The 20035-nt window shown below is 41.1% G+C and overlaps 1 protein-coding gene across 2 annotated transcripts in view; it reads right to left on the bottom strand.

Annotated features, from left to right (window-relative positions):
* NPSR1 (neuropeptide S receptor 1) overlaps positions 1-18504 on the bottom strand; it is a 58798-nt gene extending 40294 nt beyond the window's left edge. For both annotated transcript variants that reach the window (XM_027729049.2, XM_027729048.2), the window contains exons 1-2: positions 18148-18504; positions 4136-4268 (exon numbers count right to left, since the gene is read on the bottom strand). In XM_027729049.2, coding sequence (XP_027584850.1) covers positions 4136-4268; positions 18148-18294 — 280 coding nt within the window. In that variant the 5' untranslated portion in view covers positions 18295-18504. The remainder of the gene's footprint in view (positions 1-4135; positions 4269-18147) is intronic.
* Positions 18505-20035: the final 1531 nt, after the last annotated feature.

The following is a 20035-nucleotide window of genomic DNA, read 5'->3' on the forward strand; positions in this document are numbered from 1 at the left end:
CCAACTTTCCAGATGTTAATGTTGGAGAGAAAGAGCTAAATAAACTATGCACCTTTGGACATTAAAAGGAACTTAAATATATTCCTCTATCAGTAGTAATTGAAGTTGAATGGAGAAAAATGAGAAGTAAAATTCTTTTCAGCAGACTTTTTTTAATGTATTGCTTGATTAGTTTTAGAATCAGTCAAATGATAACAGTTCTTACTGAATGGACTCTTTAGGCCATAAATGACATTCCTTATTCACTGCTACTCAAATAATTATGTTTTATATATTCCCATGTCCACTGCTTTTATATTTTAAAAGTAGACTTAAGAAGATTACTTTGATAGAGCTGAGTAAACTGATCTAAATGGACATAAATGAGTGGATAAACTATCTTTTCTTAAAACAAATATATCTCTCTTCAATATTTCCAGCATTATACAGCGCCTGTGAACTCATCCCACTCTTTGATCTTGAACTACTTGGTGATTTCAGTCAGAGGCAAACATCTTAAAGACACTAAGATTCTGAAGTTATGTGAAATGGCATCAGGTAGAGGAAGACATAAGAGATTTCCTGCCAGGAAATAGCTATGCTATGAGCATAACTTATGCTAAACTCAGAAGAAATCTATTTGGGGAAAAGTGTTTAGAAATACCCTCCTCACAGGATAATCTTCAGAACTTGCACTTTCTGAGAAACTAAATTGCCTTGGAGATAGAAATCTGTAGGAAAGCTAGCTTTAGTCTCAGTCTTCACAGATGAACTTGTTTCTAAGAAAAGCATTTTTACAGAAGAGGAATATGACCAAATGTAAACTGAACACAAGGCAAACATGGCAATATTCCTCTTTGTTAAATTAGCTGATGCTGAGTGATTAGTACTATTGTTCAGCTCAGCTGTTGACTCTTAGCTGATTTCCTAGTGCTTAATTCCCAGATAATTTCAAAGAGATTTATGCATGAACTGAGAGTTAGACATAGACTTAAATATGGTACTGACACGGGCATTGTATAGGCATATGTTTAATACCAATATTATGAATTCAGGCTTCAACAACATCTTTAAGCACTCTGAAGTTGAAGAGATTACTCATGCTCCTACAAACTCTTGCAGTTTTGAGCACCCTGTTTTGATTATGATGTAGTAAGGAATCAGTACGAGTCTTCTCTGAATCTGATGAGTGGCTTCAACCACTGAATTCTGGCAGTGCTGAAAGAGGCCTCAATCAGTTAGTTACTACTCTTCTGCATCTGGCTTGGCAACCAGTCAAGAAGAACAACAGTGCTCATTTCACATTCATTTATTATGCACAATTTGCTTTGAATACCTTGTTTATTCTGACAAGAAGGCTGTGTTTTAATTTCATTTTGGTACTACATTAGTGGGAAGACGTGAGAATTGAGGGCACTACTCAACTCTTGAGCCACAGATCAATAGACAAAAAGTTTTTAAGTGGTTTTGAAATGCCTGCATTGATAAAGATATATCCATTATTCTTCTTTCTGCTACTGGGGCAGAAATTATAAATATTTTAAGACCTCAAAATAGATGGAAGTAGTAGTATTATTGACTAAGCAGGAACTGTTTGCCAGGAGATTAGGCTTTAGTTGGTAGGATTTAAATATGCCTGGCATGTCAAAACAATGTGACAAATCAATGTTTTCATAATCTTCTGCGTCTACCTCATAACTTGTTGTGAAAGGCTGATGGCTGTTGCCAGCTTGCTTTGTTCTTAATAATATTTTTGAAGATAAGAAAGTGAAATGGCTCCATTTCAGGAATCAAGTAATTTCTTTGTGCCAAAATACTGACAAGAACTCTTGGTGCAGGAAGATAAATTAGAGTTCTGACTCCTGCATCACAAAAAAGATGTCATGGCTTGAAAGAAGCCTGCTGTTCAAGCTGGTGTTACCTCTTTTAACACTGCAGATGTGAATGTCAAGTGAGTTTTCTATGTGAATTTCTGTAATGGGAAATGGAATAGACTGTTGAACTCAGGGAATTTTAAAAGTCAAGGATAATTTTAGGGAAGGGGAGGTCAGCAAGTGGAACGCGTGGACCCCAGTCAAATTATAACATTAGCTATATAGCACTATTTGCTAGCCACATCTAGTAGTATATTTGCCTTGTTGCCTTTGCCACTGATTATTTCAGCTCCCTCAAAACTGCACTTGCAATGCCTTCCCCTCCCTTCATGTAGACAGTATTTGAACCCCTAGTGAACAGCTCTCTATACACCTCCATTCTAATACAAAAAGTCTTCTTTCCTATAGGTCCAAAATGGCAAGACTCCCGCTCAGACCCTTATTCAGTGCAGCAACAGCAGTAGCCTCCTCCTAGTACACCTCAATTATCCTGATTCAGATACTTCTGTCTGCTTCTAGCTTTATTCCTTTGACCTGGACACCCATGTCCTTATGCCAGTTCTTTCTCTGCTGCAGTAAATACATTTGTCTTCTTACTAGTTCAAGACCCTTTGCTGTTTAGTTGAACTCTTCCTATTGGAACCCATCTTCTATTACCATGCTGTTGTGAGTATTACACATCTTTGTTCTTTCAGCAAGCCCAACCCTTGTGGCCTCTGTGCCAGATGGATACATACAGTCATTTTTTCACCCTTCTATTTTCCAAAGCCTTTCTCATGATGGTTGCTCCTGGTACCTTGCTCACTGACAAAGTAAGTAGAAAATAGACGGTGTCCATCTGGGGCTTCAGTTGCTCTTCTGCTCTTTGCCTATATTACTTCTTGGTTGCCTGAGTATATTCATCTGGGATAGGGAACTCTTTGAACAGAGACTGCTTATTTTGAAACTCCTGTGAACACTATAATGCTTGATCTGTGATTGATGCTTCCAAACTGTATGGTGAGGCTGTATTAACATGATTTACCTGATGGAAAATACCACTGGCACATGAAGGAAGTGACATAAAGGTCACAAATGAGATAAGAATTAAAATCATTTATTACAGATGACTCACAGGCAAATAGGAAAACCAGCTGTCAGCACTTCAGAAGAGGAGTCACAGCAAACCTTCACCTCCTCACCTTGTAATAATTCTTACATCACTTGTAGTTATAGGCCTGCCCTTTTACACCACTTTGCACACCTTGGTCTATCTGTTTCAGCTGAGAGTAGTTCTTCAAACTGGACAAGCTCCTGGACAGATGTGGTTGAGACCATGAGCAGGAGTTCATTTGTTTACAAAGAATGCATGTTTAAAATTGGGCAGTATAGTCCTTTGCTTTTCCAGTTTAAACAGAAGTACGACAGACATCAAAGAAGGATGCAATACTGCTGGAAAATCAAATATTAAATAGCTCTTTGGTGAAAAAGTGCTGTAATTCCTACTATAGCTTAGAAAAAAAATAGCAACAGAAAGCATATAAATATATCCTATATACAAAACCAGTACAACACAGCTGTCTTGTAAGCAGGGATTAGTAGCAGGACACTGTTATAGAAACAGCACATATTTTCCCTTGGGAAACTTAAATCCCCAAAAATTTAGTCCATTCAAGGCCACAGAGAAACAATGTGCTGCTTATGCTTATTTCCTTTCCTTGTTGCTGAGGTTGACATTTTACAAACCAGGCTTCTGTACATTTTACATTTTGTTTAAAAACTACAAAGTCCTTGGATCAACATCCTTTTTTTCATTTAAAAAACATCTAAATCCATTCCTCTCACCTTTATATTTTTATATTTCACTTGCTTTATTAAACCAGATAACATGAAGTTATTTTCACTCTTCCCTGCAAGGGTATAATTGATAGAGCAGTTTTAGTAGAAAAAACACAAGAGATTCATCTTAAACTAGTTTAATTTAAACAGCTCCATGACAACAGCTGGAAATATAGCTTCTGGGAAATGTGGATGCAAACTCAGACTGGAAGATAAGATTTAGTGACATGAGTGAGTTGCAGCTGCTACATTCTGACACAGATACTACTACATCTAACAACATCTTTTTCAATTAGAGTCAGAATGATCCCTAAGATAAGCAGCCATCCATTTGCTTTATGGCAAGCTGCAACTGGACATTAGATGGCAGCTGAATTCTTCACAACTCAGCTTACATTTTCTTATTTGCCATTTTAATAACAATTCCTGTACAGGTCAGATACCCTTTCCCCTCCCTGCACTACCTGTGATTGCCAGCTGTGTAACAAAGTAGGTCATTCGAGATTTCCGCTTCCTCCTCCAGGTAGAGAAGAGCACGGTGGCATTTCCAGCAATTGTGACAATAAAGAGAATCCAAAGAGTCACCAGCTGCTCTGTCTGCAATGGAGAGAAAGGAAAAGAGCACATCAATAGGTGGGTAGTGACTTGGGTTAAGACAGTCACTTATCCTTGAACAAATAAGATGAGAATGGAAAATGGGAGTGAAATGTGAGTTTTGCCAATTGATTTCAACTATTTAGTCTAAAAGATATTCTTGGGGTTTTTTCAGAAAACACTTAGATGCATCATTGCTAGTGATGTTCATTCCAGTTTGATTTGCAGTGGCTGTGCTACTTCTTATCTTCACAAAATCACTAGCAGTGTCTGTATTCAGCACTTAACACTAAAATGAGAAGCTGCCCTCAGCTCTTGTGCTGCTCCAGCAAGCTGTGAAATAACCAGCTGCCTCACTTCATAAGGAATGTTGATAGATGGGCTCCTTTGGAGAAATGGGGGAAATAAATAATTCTCTCTTTCCCAACTCCAGTGAGTCTGGGTCATCCACGAGCCCTACAAAATTCGGACATCCACTCCATGATCTAGATGTGCACCAAGACTGAAAAGGAAAAATGACCCACTAAGGAAAAGTATAGCTGTGTAGCCAGTGATACGTGATGACAAAACGTCCCCTAGTGGTGTGTGTAGAAAGAAAAGAAAGTGAGAAATAAAGCTATTTGTGCTCTCCAAGCATCATGATCCTCTGTCTGCAAGAACAAGGGAGTATGTGTCCATGTTTGCTTGTTTGGTGAGTGCACATCCAGTCTTCACATCCTAACAACTGGAATGAGTTTCAGGTTATGTCAATGCAGTCGTTTGGGATCTTCCAGTTCCTGACACCAAACCCAAAATGTGGGAGTTAGAGGAAATTGGAGGAGATAAGTAAAGGCTGCAGCTGAAGAGGAGTGCCAGCTGCTGGCCGTACAGAACTGACCCCAAGGCACTGTCCTGAGCAGGCTAGGGAAAGGAGGCTGCCAGTGAGACCCACACCTACCTGTTTGGGTTGATAATAGAGCAGAACCAGGGGAGAATACTCATTAAAAGCATTTGGAATCCACTAACCCATGACTTTGTCATGGGCGAGCAGAAACCAGAGCTCCAACTGCTTGCAAACAAAATATCTCAACTGTGAACATGGGGAGGGAAGGTGAAATGAAAGGAATGGAGCAGCGACAAGTAGTTTCTTGCTTCGCAGTGAGCTTTAGTGCCTTCTCAGCTCTTTGCCTCCAGCTGGCCAGAAGCCATGATGTCTCCTCTGCTGGGGAGCCACAGCTTTGCTCCAGGTAGGGAGCCCTGCTACACTGTGGATTATGTGGTTGTGCGGGGAAGGTGACGAGCAGTTTGACGTTGCACTCTGTGCCTGAACCCAGAGATTAGATTACCATACAGTGAAGGCTTTGTTGAGATGGTTTCACTCTTCCCAGCATGATCGCTTTCACCAGTGTAATCTACCATTTGGGTAATCTCACCTAACTTTAAAATTCCAAAGAGAGAACAATTCTAAATTGTCATAGTGTTGTCTAGATAATAGCAGTGTCTCAGAGATGAGTCACCATTCATCGCACCTACCATGGGATGGCCTGTCTCCACTGATTATAGTGTGACCTGGATAAGACAACTTGTGTGGGCTGGATGCTTAGCTTTTAGACAAAAAAAAAAAAAAAAAAATCCACTTTTTTGGGGTATCTGCAAATCTCTTGAACTTCTTGGAAACAAATTTCCTTCAAAATGTGTGGCACAGGCATAGTAGAACTATTTTTATGGGGATGCTTTACTTTGTACAGGAATTGGAAGGAAACGTCTTTTTGAAAGATAATAAAATCATAAAAGGTAAGATTTCACATAATTTTTGTCCTTGAAACCCGTGACTTCTCCTCAGGATTTGGTTTGTCTTTTCCATTTCAGAAAAGATATTTCCTACATGAGGGAAACTAAGGGACGGGACTTGTTCCCATTTTCTCTGGTATAAAATCAGGAGACTATTTTCTTAAAAGTAATTCTGTATTTCTATATTATACTGATGGATAGGAACAGAACAAGGATCTGACACTCAAATGTTCTTACAATTCTCACAGAAGAAATAGCTATGGAGGAAGAGAGACTGTTTTAGAAGGGTGCTTCCTCACCATAGGGGAGCAGCACGTATGGTCAGCTTAAATCCCCTCCTGCCAAGTTAAAAAGCAATGATTAACAGTTAAGCAATTTTAGGCTGCAGAAACAAACAATTAAGCCAGACTGCAAAGATAAGTTAAAAAATACAAACACTGAATATAGTATAAGTCTGAAAGGCTATAAACAAAGAAATAAAACCAAAGTGTCTATTTGTTGGAGCTTCCATTCAGACAAAAGAGAAAAAGGTCTCATTCTTCAGGGTAAAGGAGCTATAACAATAGGCAACTTAAATCATTGCAGCCTCTCTCAGTCTGCGTTAACTTGCAGAATGAAAACTTCTGTGCTTATTAATGGGATGGCCACCTTGATAAAGACCTTCATGGAGGCTAGGATTAGAATTCAAAATTACCTTCATGAGTTGGAAACATGCACTGGGAAAAAAGCAAGATGCTGTTCAACGAAATATAGGATTCTACGGTGTAGTGGGTGTAATCACAGTGGGTTGGACCAGTCTTCAAAACATCCTCCCTCACACACATATGTAAAGTGGCCCAGAAATGGAACATGACTTAGTAACATCATCCTACCATGACAGTAACAGCCACTGTCATGGGATCGACACTAGTCTTGTGTGCCTCTGCTCTAACCCTTCCACCGTACTATGCCCACTCCTAGGCACAGTGCTTCAAGAGAGACACAGAGAAATGAGTTGACAGTAGTCTAGAGGATATAGCCAGGGAAAAAGACTGAATGAATCAAGTTGCTAAATCCAGCAAAAATCAGACTGCAGCAAAAGATGAACATACCCTTGAAGACACAAAAAGACAGATATAAAAAAGGAAAGGACTAGGAAAGGACTAATCTCTTCTTTAGATCTACTGCATACTGGACAAAAAACAGTGAATCAAAACTATAGCAGAGAATTCAGGATGAAAATTTAAAAAAATTGACTTAAAATATATCATTCATATAGAGATTGATTGAGTCAGTGAAACCTCCATCTGTGAAAGTGTTAAAAATAGTCATTAGATTAGAGAGATAGCTGAAGAGAGATAGCTGATGGATCCTTGAATTTCACTCTAGATGCATTTTCTCTAATTTTGTTTTATTCATCACCTTCAGGTTGCTTAGACATAGAAGTGTTTCATTTCATGTCTTGTTCATTCATCAAACAAAAATCCTCGCTTAATAACAATCCTCAGCAAGGTAATTTACAAAAAAGCATTCTTTAACAACATGTGCAGGCATCAGAAGCATTCTGATAAAAAGAAAGATACTAATATCTCCCAAATCTCTGTGTAGAAGCTTTTGACAAGGGTTTCTTTTGCATGGGTGTTGATAACTACAATATATGAGAATGCTATGAGAGAGATTAGTGTCATACACCAGTTATTTAGGTTAGAAAAGCTAGAGATACTGGTGACTCAAAGTCAAGAGAATTTCCTTGGCTTGACTAGAGCCATTATACATGCTGTTGTTCCACAAGGCTGCTGTGTTTGGAACATGGAAGTGCTTGATCTCTGGAGCGCATATTGATGTACTGCTAATTTGCTTTAAGATTAAAACCAGCTTTGGTCAATGAAAAAAGCCTCTTCATGGGTGAAATGTAAGCCAGAACACCTGCTGAAGATTGTGTGCATTTTCCTTTGGCTATAGAAGAGGCTTGTCATTCTGTTTCTCTAATAATATTTCTGAATCCATAGGCCATGATAAGTCTGGCAAGAGGAGTATTCTGCTTTATATTTGAGACAAAGATCACTCCTGTGAGCAGCTTTAATCAAGACCATAGCTAAATCCTTTTGGAGATATTGGGTAACATTTTGGTGCCATGATGCTATCCCTCCTTCTAATTCTCCCTAACCAACTTCCTTGCTTTTTCATCTTTTAGGATTTGTATCCCTTCTGTTGAGGGGCACCAGCTGTGTCTGTGGAAGAGGGTTCCTAATAGCCCATCCCAATGTAGGTGCTGTTGCTCATGTCTTGAGGTGCAGAGCCTTTGCCTGATAGCAGAGGAGCTGCCTAATACAAGAAGATGTTCAACTATTAGTGCATAAAGCATGTTTGTACTTGAATGGGGACTCTACATAAAACAGTTTAGTTCTAGCTGCTGAGGCTGGTTGGGAAACAACCTGGGAAAAATAAGTTTCTAGGTAAGAAATGAGCAAATAGGAAAAGAGAGAGAGAGGTACTTCATTCCTGGAGTGACTGTCTGGCCTCTTAATGTGAGGACAGGCGGCTTATGGTGAATTCATGGCCTTGCTGACATGGTGTCTTCCTACACTATGTCCTTGGTCACTTGGGTGAAGAAGAGGCACTGATTTCTCATATCACATGTCAGTAGTGGATTAAGTCCCCAAAGAGCTCCTTCCTTCCAGTTGATCAAACTCTGGGAATATTGATCTTACTGCTTGACTTTGGTATATTTTAAAAGTTATGGTTTTAGCATAGCTTATTGCAGAAATTGAGATTGTAAGAGAGCTGTAATCGTGGAGCAAGCCAAAGAATTTTGTAAGAATGTCCTTAACACATAAGAAGAATATATAAAAGTCCCTTGTTAAATTGAGTAAACATCACGGTCAGCTTCACCCCTGGTAGATTGCATTACACTTTCTTGAAGGAGGGGGAAAAAAAAAAAGAAAAATCTTTTCTCACTTTTTAATTGCAGACCATGTAAGAAAATGGAGTAGTCTAGATTCACATTTATTGATCCTGTTGTAGAAGATCTGGATTCTTGAATGTTCAAAACTGAAAATGTTCAGGACAGATTTGCTGTTTTTACATCCCCCATTTAGGATGAAAAATAAAAGCCCTTAAAAAATCCAAACAAAATCCAACAACAAAACCAAAGCAAACAAAGCAAACCAAACAGGAAAGAAAAGCACACACACAAAAAACCCCAAATCCAAACAAACCAGAAAAAAACCCCAAAAACCCCCCAAAGAAATAAACCAGGAAGATTAGTTTTCCAGAGGCAGACAGGTGCCATACAGCTTGACTGATTTCAGTCAGGAATTTATAGTCAGCTTACCTCTAAGGTAAATTGCACTTTGGACTGCAACACTGAAAGTAATCAAAGAAATACACTAATCAACACAATTTAGTTAGGGAGTTTTAAAGTACTGGCACAACGTCTGATATAATTCATAAAGTTATTTTAAATAAATAAACAAAGCAAAAATAAATTAAAAACCTCTCTGTCCCATACCTCCAGATTTCTCCCCAGCAGAAACCTTAGAGGAGCCTTCTGGGGTCTAAGTGCGGCCTACATTTTCTAACAGGAGGGTGTGGAGAAGATGGAGCAAGGTTTTTCTCAGACATGCACAGTGAAGGGGCAAAAGGCCACAAGTAAGAGTTGTAAGATGAGACATCTTGATTAGAAATTAGGAAAAAAGTATTCATCCTGAGGATGGTCACACACTGGGATGAAGCCCAGAAAGGCTGCAGGCTCTCCAGCCCTGGAGATATCCAAGACTTCAATGGCCACTGCCCTGAGAAATCCGGCATGCTTTGAATTTGCTTTCGAGTGGTTGGCACAGGTGACCTCTAGAAGTCTTTCCCAACCTAAATTATCATGCACACACATAAGTATGCATCTGACCTATTTTCTTAAGGAATATTCTTAAAACTAGAAGGTACTTATACAGACGTAATCAGATGAGTACTTTGCACAAGTCATATGTTATTTATTGTATCACAGAAACATGAACAACCCATGGCTTTGTGTGAATCTTTATGTGAATTAAAGTTCACTCTGCAAGTAAAAAGTAGGAGTCTAAAGGCTAGTGGCATGGAAATGGTACAAACAGAGAAGTCTTAGGAAAAGAACTTTAAAGGATAAGATAGTATTATTCTTATGCTTATTTGGAGGCCTGAGATGAAGAATTTCTGCCAGGTGTTGACCAGCTTAAACAGTGGGCTCTCAGAAGTGAAGTGTGATGCCACTGAAGGGGTCATGACTCTTGTTATTCTTACCACCTACAAAATAAAGGTTTTTTAGTACATAAAAAGAACGAACTTGATTAAACTGCTGTAGTGGTTTGGATCTTGTTTTCCCCCAGAGGCTAAGAAAAGTGGTAGACCCCAAGGGGTGGTAACCCCTGGAAGTTTTGAAATTTTGTCCAATGGGCGCTCCTGCAAAAATGTCAACATTCCACAAACTCACCGGAAGAGATGAGTTGTTTTTTGGTGGTTAGGAGAGGTAGCCATGTTGTAGAGCCACGAGGAAGGGGCTCTGAGCCCCTTGGGCCCTCTGGGGCCCCCCAGCCCCTGGCTGGGGGGGGACTGCAAAGACCTGGAACAGTGCTAGACTGGACTAAGTGTCTGTAGTTAAGCCGGGAGATGTTTTCTCCGTGGGCGCAGAGCAGCAGCCGGCACTGACCGGAGAAACGGTGGCAGAGAGCCAGGACAGATAAGACCTGAACCGGAGAAGCAACAGGGACATGCAGCATCGCAGAAAGGACTCCGACTCCTGGAAAGGGAGAGAGAGAGACAGCAGCAGAGCTACAGAGTTCTGCGGGTAAGACTGATACCAGACCCCGCCCCCCAAACTCCTTTGAGGTCCCTCTGAGAAAAGAGGGAGATGGACTCCTATTTTGGAGAAGAGTCTTAGACATGCAGCACCGGAGAGAGAGAGAGGAGCTGAGAAGCTCAAAGATGTCCTGGAGCTGGACCGGGACAGCCAGATGGAATGTGGGGGGAGTTGACCTTGGCTCCCCCCTCGCACTGCTGCCACGGTGGCAGCCTGAGGCAGTGGCACAGAGGCCCTGCAAGGAGCTTGGGTCTCCTGAAGATACCAGACCGTCACGAAGACGCCCTGCGTCTCGTGATATGACGTGGTGAAACGACCTTTGTCTGGGGTTACGAAGCCCACGGAAGACCCCTTTGCCTGCGTCAAGGGGGTCGAGGGAGCTTGGATACCTCCCTCGTGAGTGCTGGCAGAAAGCCAGCCACAGCTGCTGCATGCATGAGATGAGGAGAACCTGCTGCCTTAGAAGATGCTGCTGCTTAAGGACTGGAAGGGATCTGTCCTTCTTTCCCTCCTGGACTTTTATTTGGAGGGGAGAAGAGATTTGATCCATTATAAATACTATATGTCATGGTAGAGATAGTTGTGATTGTGTGTATAATGTGTTATAGTATTTATTTGTACAGTCATTGTAATATATTCCCTTTCCCCCACTTTGAGTCTGGTGTGTTTTGTCTGGAAAACCCATCTCACATTAGGTTGAGATGTGGGAGGGGGCTTAGAGCTAGGGAATTGGATTTTGGGGCTATCTCAAACCATGACAACTGCCAAATGGAGATATCCTTATTTCTTCTTGTTTTGAAACTTTCTACACAAGTTGTGTTGTGAAAAATCCCACAACCTAACAGCAGTATGCTTGCAGATAAGCCGTAGGTGCATTATGTATACTTGAGTTGTAGACAGCAATTCTGACTGTCAATAAGGAAAAAGGTAAGGGACACTAAATGTCTTGCAAAAAGAGGCTCAGCAAATGGCATACTTGGGCTAGAAGCCAGCTTCATGCAGGAAATACTAATGACCTAAATGTAAAGATTCAGATGATTAATTTAAGGCATCCCCTATTGCTCAAGAAAAGCTGAAAAAATGGCTGAATCATTTTTGATTCATTTGCTGAGAGGCATCTCAGTAAGAAAGAAACATGCTCAAACAACTGAGAAGGACACTGAAATCTTATGCCCTCATTGTTACAAGCAGCAGAAGTTGTACTGTCCACCCCTGTGATACAAACATGTTTCAGAAGGATGTCCTCCAGCTAGCAAGAAAAAACTGAGAAGATGTTTCTACACAGAGTTCACACAAGATGTTCCGGAAAATTTTAGGAAAGCAATTTGATTGACACTTAAAAGCTCTGAGAAAACTCATGTGAAGATAAGAAAGACTGGGAAAAGGGAAAGTTTAAAGCTAAGTTTTATATTTTGTCTTTGAAACTACTTCTACTGCAATTGGATTTCAGAGGAACACATTTGGAAGGCAACAAGGCCTCTAGAAGCTGATTATTTTTTTTAATTAGTGTGGCCTGGAATGGAGCCTGATTCAAAGTGCATAAAAACAAGTTCAGCCCCAGGTTTGACTCTGGGACTCCTGCTTTCCCATTTCAGTGCCACTAGTCATGCCTGATAGTTCTCATATCTCCTGCACAGAAGCTGCTTTACTGAAATGCTTTCTAACTGACTGCCTGTGTTATCCTCCCAGCACAAGGTTATGGGACATTCTGGAAATCATGAGATGCATTGCCAAACAAAGCCTTCACAACACATCAGAGGTGCTGGCAACAGTCACTTCCCAAGGGGTCTTTATGGCTGGGAGAAGGGCACAACTGGAAGGAACCCAAGCTGATTTTTTTCTATTCTGTTGAACTTGAGAAGGAGTTTTGAATGAGCTTGTGTCTATATGGTATTGCACTCACAGTCTGTGAATGTTAATGTGTTATACAGAGGAAAGATCTATAACATTTTCCTCCTTTTAGACTTACGGAAATGGACAAGCTGAGAAAGTCTGTTCACTAAATCAGGACACTTTCTCATGGAAACGTGTAATTATGTTAAGATAACTTTCTCTTCCTTTGAAATCTAGCAAAGATGTATCTATTTGTTTTCTGAACCCCCATTTTTAAAAAAACTTATTTCTTAGCTGTGACTTTACTGTCACAGATGAGGCAGGGTCCTTTCAGACCACAACATTTAACACATGATAATTGCTGTGATCTTCCCAAACTCAAATAACAGCTGAACAAGCCTGCTCCCTGCCCCAGATTTCTGCATAGATGTGGCTGTGACAGTCAGTAACAAATGTTAATAATTCAATTCTACTAGCAGATAGTTCATATTTACCATTCTGCTGTGTTTTGGTACAACATGACTAATAAATGGGGACAGTTCTGTCCAGTTATTACCCATTGCACTCTAGGAAACTTCCACAGAATTAGATAAACAGATATTCCTGATTTAAATGTCATCAGGAAAGATATATTTTTACTATTTTCTTTGTAGGAATTTTCAATGTGAAGAGATAATATTAGGTCACTCAATGGTCCATCCATAATTGCATAACTTTGACAGCCATATTTAAAACTGTGAAATGCTGTTTTTCCTAATCACAAAAAAGAGTAAAATTACTAACTATGCCTAACTTGTACAAGTAAAACATCTCAAAAAATGTAAAATATATAACTTTCCAGGCATATTTATATAGGAGAGGTAGACAGATGCAAATCATGTGGCTGTGTGGACCATAGAGACAGTAGTATGAGGGTTGCTAGTACAAAACTGCCCAAATTAGTTGGCTCAGCGCAGCTCCCAGTTGGGATGTCATATTGCCAGATCCCTTCTGTGTTGCATTTAAGCTGCTAGATGAAGCCAGCCTGGCCAACAGTCTCAGCTCAGCGTCTCAGGAATAGCAACAGTCATTATGGCATATTACAGAGGCTGTGTTCAGGAGTTCCTGACACCTTATTTGTGTAAACTTAATTCTCCTCCTTTCCCCACACTGAAAGATTGCAAAGTTACCTCTGAATTATTTGATATGTCTATTTTATAAAATGTGTGATTGCATTTGCAGAGATTACTCCAGAAATTTGACAGCACCCATTATTATTTTCCTATTATGTATTCAAGCATGGGATGCTCTGTATATTTACTTGAAAATCAGAATGAACAATAGGATAAGCAAATGCTTTCCAGGAGATAAAGCAACTCCTGCATTTGGATGAAAGGATAAGGACACCAGATTCTGACTTAAACAGGCTCTGAGGACACCTGGGGCCAAATCCATGGTACCTGATAGTCCTACAAAACCTGTCATGTTGGTCTCCTCAGGTCTTTGCTGGAGATGGTAGGTGCTTTGTAAAGAGATTCCATGGATAAGCAGCACATGCTCCTAGATTTGTCCTTACTCAATCTAGGCTGTGATGTCCTGTTTAATATCTGAGCTACATGGGCTTAAACATGTAGGTACAGGGAATGCTACAGTGTAGGGAGAGGACATTTTCAGGCAGAGAATCAAACAGTCCTTCCTGAAACAAACTGGGAATTTACATTATACGTTTAAAATAATCTGTTGTGCTTTTGATATGCACATAGTTCCTCCTGAGAGCTCTAACACTGCAGTGTCATTGCTGTGGTGATGCTGGGCTCATGACCAGGGCTCATGGGCCAGAGTGAGGGGGGTGTCAATGTGTGGACCAGTGGCTAGGATTCCCACTTGGCAAAGGAGAGAATTGGGGCTCCTAGCGACTGTGGGTGTAAACAACAAAACCTTTGTGTCCTGCTGCTCAGGGGGGGATTCAGCTCTGTGCAGCAGAAAACAAAATAAGAAAATTAACTACCTGATGGAAGTCAGCCCACTCTGCTGGGAGGCAGGAGATGATGGTGGAAACACAGTGCCACCAAGAAAGAAATAGCGATTGTGAATTTTCTCCTTTTGAGCACTCTAACCTTTACTGTATAAAAGTAGGGCATCCCATTTCTCAGCAGATCTCTTAAAAGAGAGATGATCCCTACTCAATCCTCTCCTACCATGGGGGAAGCTTCTGGGGTGGTGAGTACTTGGCAAGAGGAGCTGCTTCCTCCAGCCCTGACAAAGCCTTCCAACTCTGTGGACAACTGGGGCAAACCTATTCTGAGATTTCAGCTTCTCCTCAGACAGGTTTCTGGTTTGTATGTTGTGAGGCTTATAGAGTAAAGTGGAAAAAGGCCATAGGTGTTCAGATGACCTCTGTTCCTTCTAGACTACTGCATTTGGCAGGGGGTGGTTGACACTCACTTAGGGCCCTTTTACACATAGATTAAACACATGTGGAGGAGATTGTAAAGGGGTGTAATGAACACTCCTTTGGCCTGGAAGGTTGAAGCTGTAATTAATACCAATTTGCACATCTGTTCTGAATTAGGTGCTGAAACAGACAACAGAACGTGTGGTTTAAGACAGTAACCTACCTGGATGCTTCTTGGAAAGGCATCTGGGCTTTCAGGGACCATTTGTCATAACACAGCAGCAAGACCTGAATGTTAGCAAGGATGAGGCAGTGCCTTTGCCATGGAAGCACCAGCTCATCTTTAATGGTGAGTCGTACATGGGTACACATAGTCCTGCCCCAAAAGCTGTAACTCTGCATGCTGAGAACCACCCTAGGGAGCCCACATGGCCCCAAAACAGACTTTGTTAGCAGAGCCTTGGTGAGCAGCTGGCCCTTCTACAGTAATGACCACCAGAAGAAAATGTGTGTTCCTCCAAGTGAAAGAAATGCTCCATTCTTGAGCCCCCCCCCCAAAAAAAAATTAGGACTGAACTGGCAAAACACTCTGTAATCTGAAACAGTGCAGGATTTAGTTGTTAAGCAGAGGAATAGACAGAAACTCCAATGCTTCCGAAAGTGAAGCACTCACAGGTCAGCCTGTAACAAGACTTTCTGGCACTAAGGCACATTATTTTACTTTTGTCACGTTGCCACCACAGTATAATCCAGACAGTACCTTAGGTGGGTACAGGTTGTCCTTTTGAAGCATGGGAGGAAAAGAAAAAAGCAGTGCATGCTCCCATAGTTTGAGCAGTATGTGAGGTATCCTGTAAAGCTGTCATTGGATTAAACTGTTGAAAAGTCATTAACACAGGTACTGGGTGAGTGTCACTCCCTGGTCTCCATATATTAGGTTAGATCATGTTTTCCTCTGACTGCTTTGATAAGATACATTACACCTGCATTTTCTGAGAAGAAATAACTTATTTGCCCTGTCTGCACCCTGGCACACAAGCTCTGAGATCAACCTGTGTGGTGGCCGCTCATCTAGCTGCCTTTACAATCAGCTAGAGGCTACAGTGTGTTTGAAAATCCCAATTAAAGGGCAAAACCCTGTTTGTGGTTACATTTCGAACATAGAACTCTGTTTTTCAAATTCATACAGCCGATTCCAAACTGAAACTTATATTGCTTTAGCTGCTTAACCAGACCCTTGTGAAGAGGAAGGAGACGCTGTTTGGCTTGCTGGAGGGGACGAGGGCACGGCCACAACATGGGCAGAGCTGGTGGAGGACAGCCAACCGAGTCAACAGGTACCAGCCATACCTTCCACACGTGAGCTTTTCCAGAGCACTGAAACTGCTGGCAGGGAGCCCCGTCTTCCCTGCACTCTAGTCATCAGAGCAGGTGTTCTCTCCTTCCTTTCCTGCAGCTGCACCAGCTGTCACTCGTCTCCAGAGTCAAAATATTTCCATGCCTATCAACAGCTCGTAATTGACGTGAAATCAGTGAATCTCCTTGCAAAGTTCATGCTATATATGCAAGAGCCAGGCATCTGGCAGAGGAGTGCAAATCAAATGAGAAGCTCTCATCTAACAGAACCAAGTTTCCTTTAGCAGTGGGTGAGCATGCATGACTATCCATGGTTTCCTAATTATTGTAATTTACTCAATCTCTCCGATTAACAAGCATTTTTCTGCCTGGGGACATTCTAATAATGAAATTAATTGTCACTTTTACCATTATAAAATACTTCTCCCATGACATTGCTCAGATTTACAGCCCTAACTGCGAAAAGAAGAAAGGAGATAAAGAGAAATTTATTAAAAGTATTTTGCTTGGTACTTCTGATATTTTTTTCAAAAGCATTTTAGGAGTCTAACACGGAGAAGGGGAAAAAAAAAAAGAAAAAAAAAGAATTTTCTACCCTGAAATCCTAAGTAGGAAAGTACTATCTTAACAATAAAAAAATGTATCAGCAACATGTTAAAAGATGCCCTCATTAATTAAGAATAGAACCAGAGATCATCTCTTTCTTTGTGAGAGGTGGAAACCTGCAGTAATTCCACTGATTCCACCAGCATTGTGTCTGAGCTCTACCAATCTCACAGCTGTAAAAATTGCTTTTGAATATATCCCCTTTTACCTCACATGTTGTGAAATGATATAAGTGCCTGCATCTTTCCAGTTGAAATTGATCTCTTTGGTCCTGAGCTCCAGAAGGAACAACAGGGTACTCCTTGTCAGACTTTTTAATAACTTGAACTTAACTTGTACAACATGCCACAACAGTAAAGGGAGACATGGCAATCAGCATGAAATTAAGCAACAGCAATGGGCATAGAAATCTTAAGGAAAGACAAATTTCAGTACCTCTTTAATCTTTTTTCCTACATTCACATATTGCCAGGGTGATGGTTGGTTTTGGAGACAAATGAACATACTTCCCATGCCGCTCGGCAGCATTCACTACTGAATGACTCATCTGGTGCATTCTTAACAACAGCCTTTAAGAGACTACATCCCCTTCTCAAGTTAAAAACAAACAAACCAACTAATTAGAAGCTGTCCCTCATGATAAAAACAAACAAACAAACAAACAAACAAACAAAAAACCACAAAAGCCCAAACCAAACAAAAAACCAAACCCAAACAAACAACCAAAACCAACAAAAAACCCCCCTCTCACTTGTGTGCAATGTTTGTTACAGCTGGAAAATTGAAAAGAAATCCCTTATGTCACGATGATGCCTATAAGAAATTACATTAAAATGTGTTAAAATCATACAAGCTTTTGATTAAACATGCATGTATAATTACAATATCTCTACAAAACTGTCCTCTCTTGGGAGGGGATACAGTTGGCTAAGACACGTTCTCCAATTCCTACAAGTACTTTGCTTTTCAGTAAATGCCTCACACATTGTCAGCTGTCTTTGCAGGGTAAAAAAACACCGATGTCTGGGCATAAAAAGTTCAGTAATCCTAGTTGCCTCCCCACACAATTGCTGAAAATGCACCAAAGCTGCAAGCATGTGAGAAAAGTAATGCACGCCTTAAAAGAATACCTTAAAGGAATAGTAAAAGGATCCCCACTCCTCTTCTCTCACCACTTCAGTGAAAGTCACCGTTTCAGTACAGGTGACAAGGGTAAGATCCAGCCAGCCGGTGCCTCCCTGGGAGCTGCTGCTGGCTTCTGTGGAGCTGACCTCCATCACTGGGTTTTGTGCGAGTTGTCTAGGTGCTTGTTGTAGTAAGAGTTAATGCAGCCAGGCTTCTCCCGTAAAAGCGCAGCACAAAACCAGCTTCTCACTGCTCCACTACTGGCTACCAGAGGCGTCAGGCTTCAGTGCAGCTGAGTGATAGAAAAAAAAACAAAGCCAAGCTGGCATCATTTTGAGCTTTCCTTTGGTACAACTCTGACGACAGCTATCCACATGCTCTTTCCAGTAGCAGCAGTCAGTACAAAAGCCAGCACACATGGTCCCAGCCATGTGCTTTGTCGACTCTGGATTGCCTTGCACACCAAGTTGTTAGCTCTGGAGTCAGGCACACCTCTAAAAGCATGGACCTGCTCCCTGCATTAAGCCCAGGAGCCTGGGTATTCCACTCAGCAGATTTGCTTACTTACCCTGGCTCAGCTCACTATGATTTTGATTACCTGCAGTATTACAATATATCCGTACACAAGCACCAACACTCTCTCCTGTATTAGCAAAACCCTATTAAGTTTGTAGGCTTAAGCTATCACAGCTTCCATGTCAATGTCTCCCTGACTTCATACATAGGCCTCTCACTCACCTTTGCAAAGAGCTTGAGTGTGCTGCACACCCAGGAAAGGCAGGGCTTTCTTCACCATATGGAGAGCCTGTCTGGGAAGGCATGGCTCCTACAGACTGCTAGTGTCACTTAGAGGCTCAAGGACTCTTCAGAACAAGGTAATCAATTATCTTTCTACTCGTGGATTTTCTGGGCTCTGATCTCACCTACCCTCTGTTTATTCAGATGCTTTTACCTATCTCTAGTGACGGTACCCCAGGTTTACACCAAGATGGTAGATGAGAGTCACTTGTAAATCCAGAACTTGTTCAGCTTTGTGAAGATTCTCTGCCTCAATGACAATGCAATTCTAAGCAGAACATGATGCATTTCACAGCCATACCCCACCAACTCAATTTCCTCTTACCTGCTCTTGGCAAAACACAGTCCTGTGCTTATGTAAGCAAAGATGGCCACAGGAGAGATCAGGAATCTTTAAAATCCTCTCTCTTGCCAGCACAGCACACCCTCTTTCCAGCTGCTGGAGCAGGGGTCTCCACATAGCATCCATGCTCCTGATCCAGGTGGGACTGTGCCCCATCTACATAAGCAACAAGAGACAGGTCACTAAAAAAGGGCCCTCCAGCTCCCAGGGCCAGTAACAGCAGGACATGGGGGCACAAGCAGTGAAATTCCAAGGTCTAAGTTTTGAATCTGAACCCTCCCAAGTTGGGACATGTCTAGACCCGGAGCTTTGGACCAGGCTGTTCTATGGACTGGAGAAACCTCTGAGTGTCTGAGCAGTATTCAGACCTCTCCAGAAGATGTTGGAGTCATTCAGAGGAGGGAATCAGTCTAGACCAATACAGATAATCAGTACCAGTCAGGATGAGAAGGGATCCATATGCACCAGTGCTTAATATTTAACAGCAGTCAATGTTTCATAGGTTGGAATGTGATCAGATAAAAAGAAATGTTGTAGAACCACCATGTTTTGCTTAAAACGACTGGGAAAGTGATCATTTATATATTATATGAAAGAGAGGGGAAAATTTTTTTGAAGTTTTTTCTGACTGATTGTACAGGTTGATTTTGAAACTCTGATAAGAATTATTTAGGTAGCGTCCAAACTTCTTGAAAACACAGTAACCTTTTTTTTTGACTCTTCTTCCTTCTTCTTACCTTGCTTTCTTACAC

This window comes from Pipra filicauda, unplaced genomic scaffold, assembly GCF_003945595.2.
Source record: "Pipra filicauda isolate LSUMZ 115617 unplaced genomic scaffold, ASM394559v2 scaffold363_size724302_pilon, whole genome shotgun sequence".
NCBI classification, from domain to species: domain Eukaryota; kingdom Metazoa; phylum Chordata; class Aves; order Passeriformes; family Pipridae; genus Pipra; species Pipra filicauda.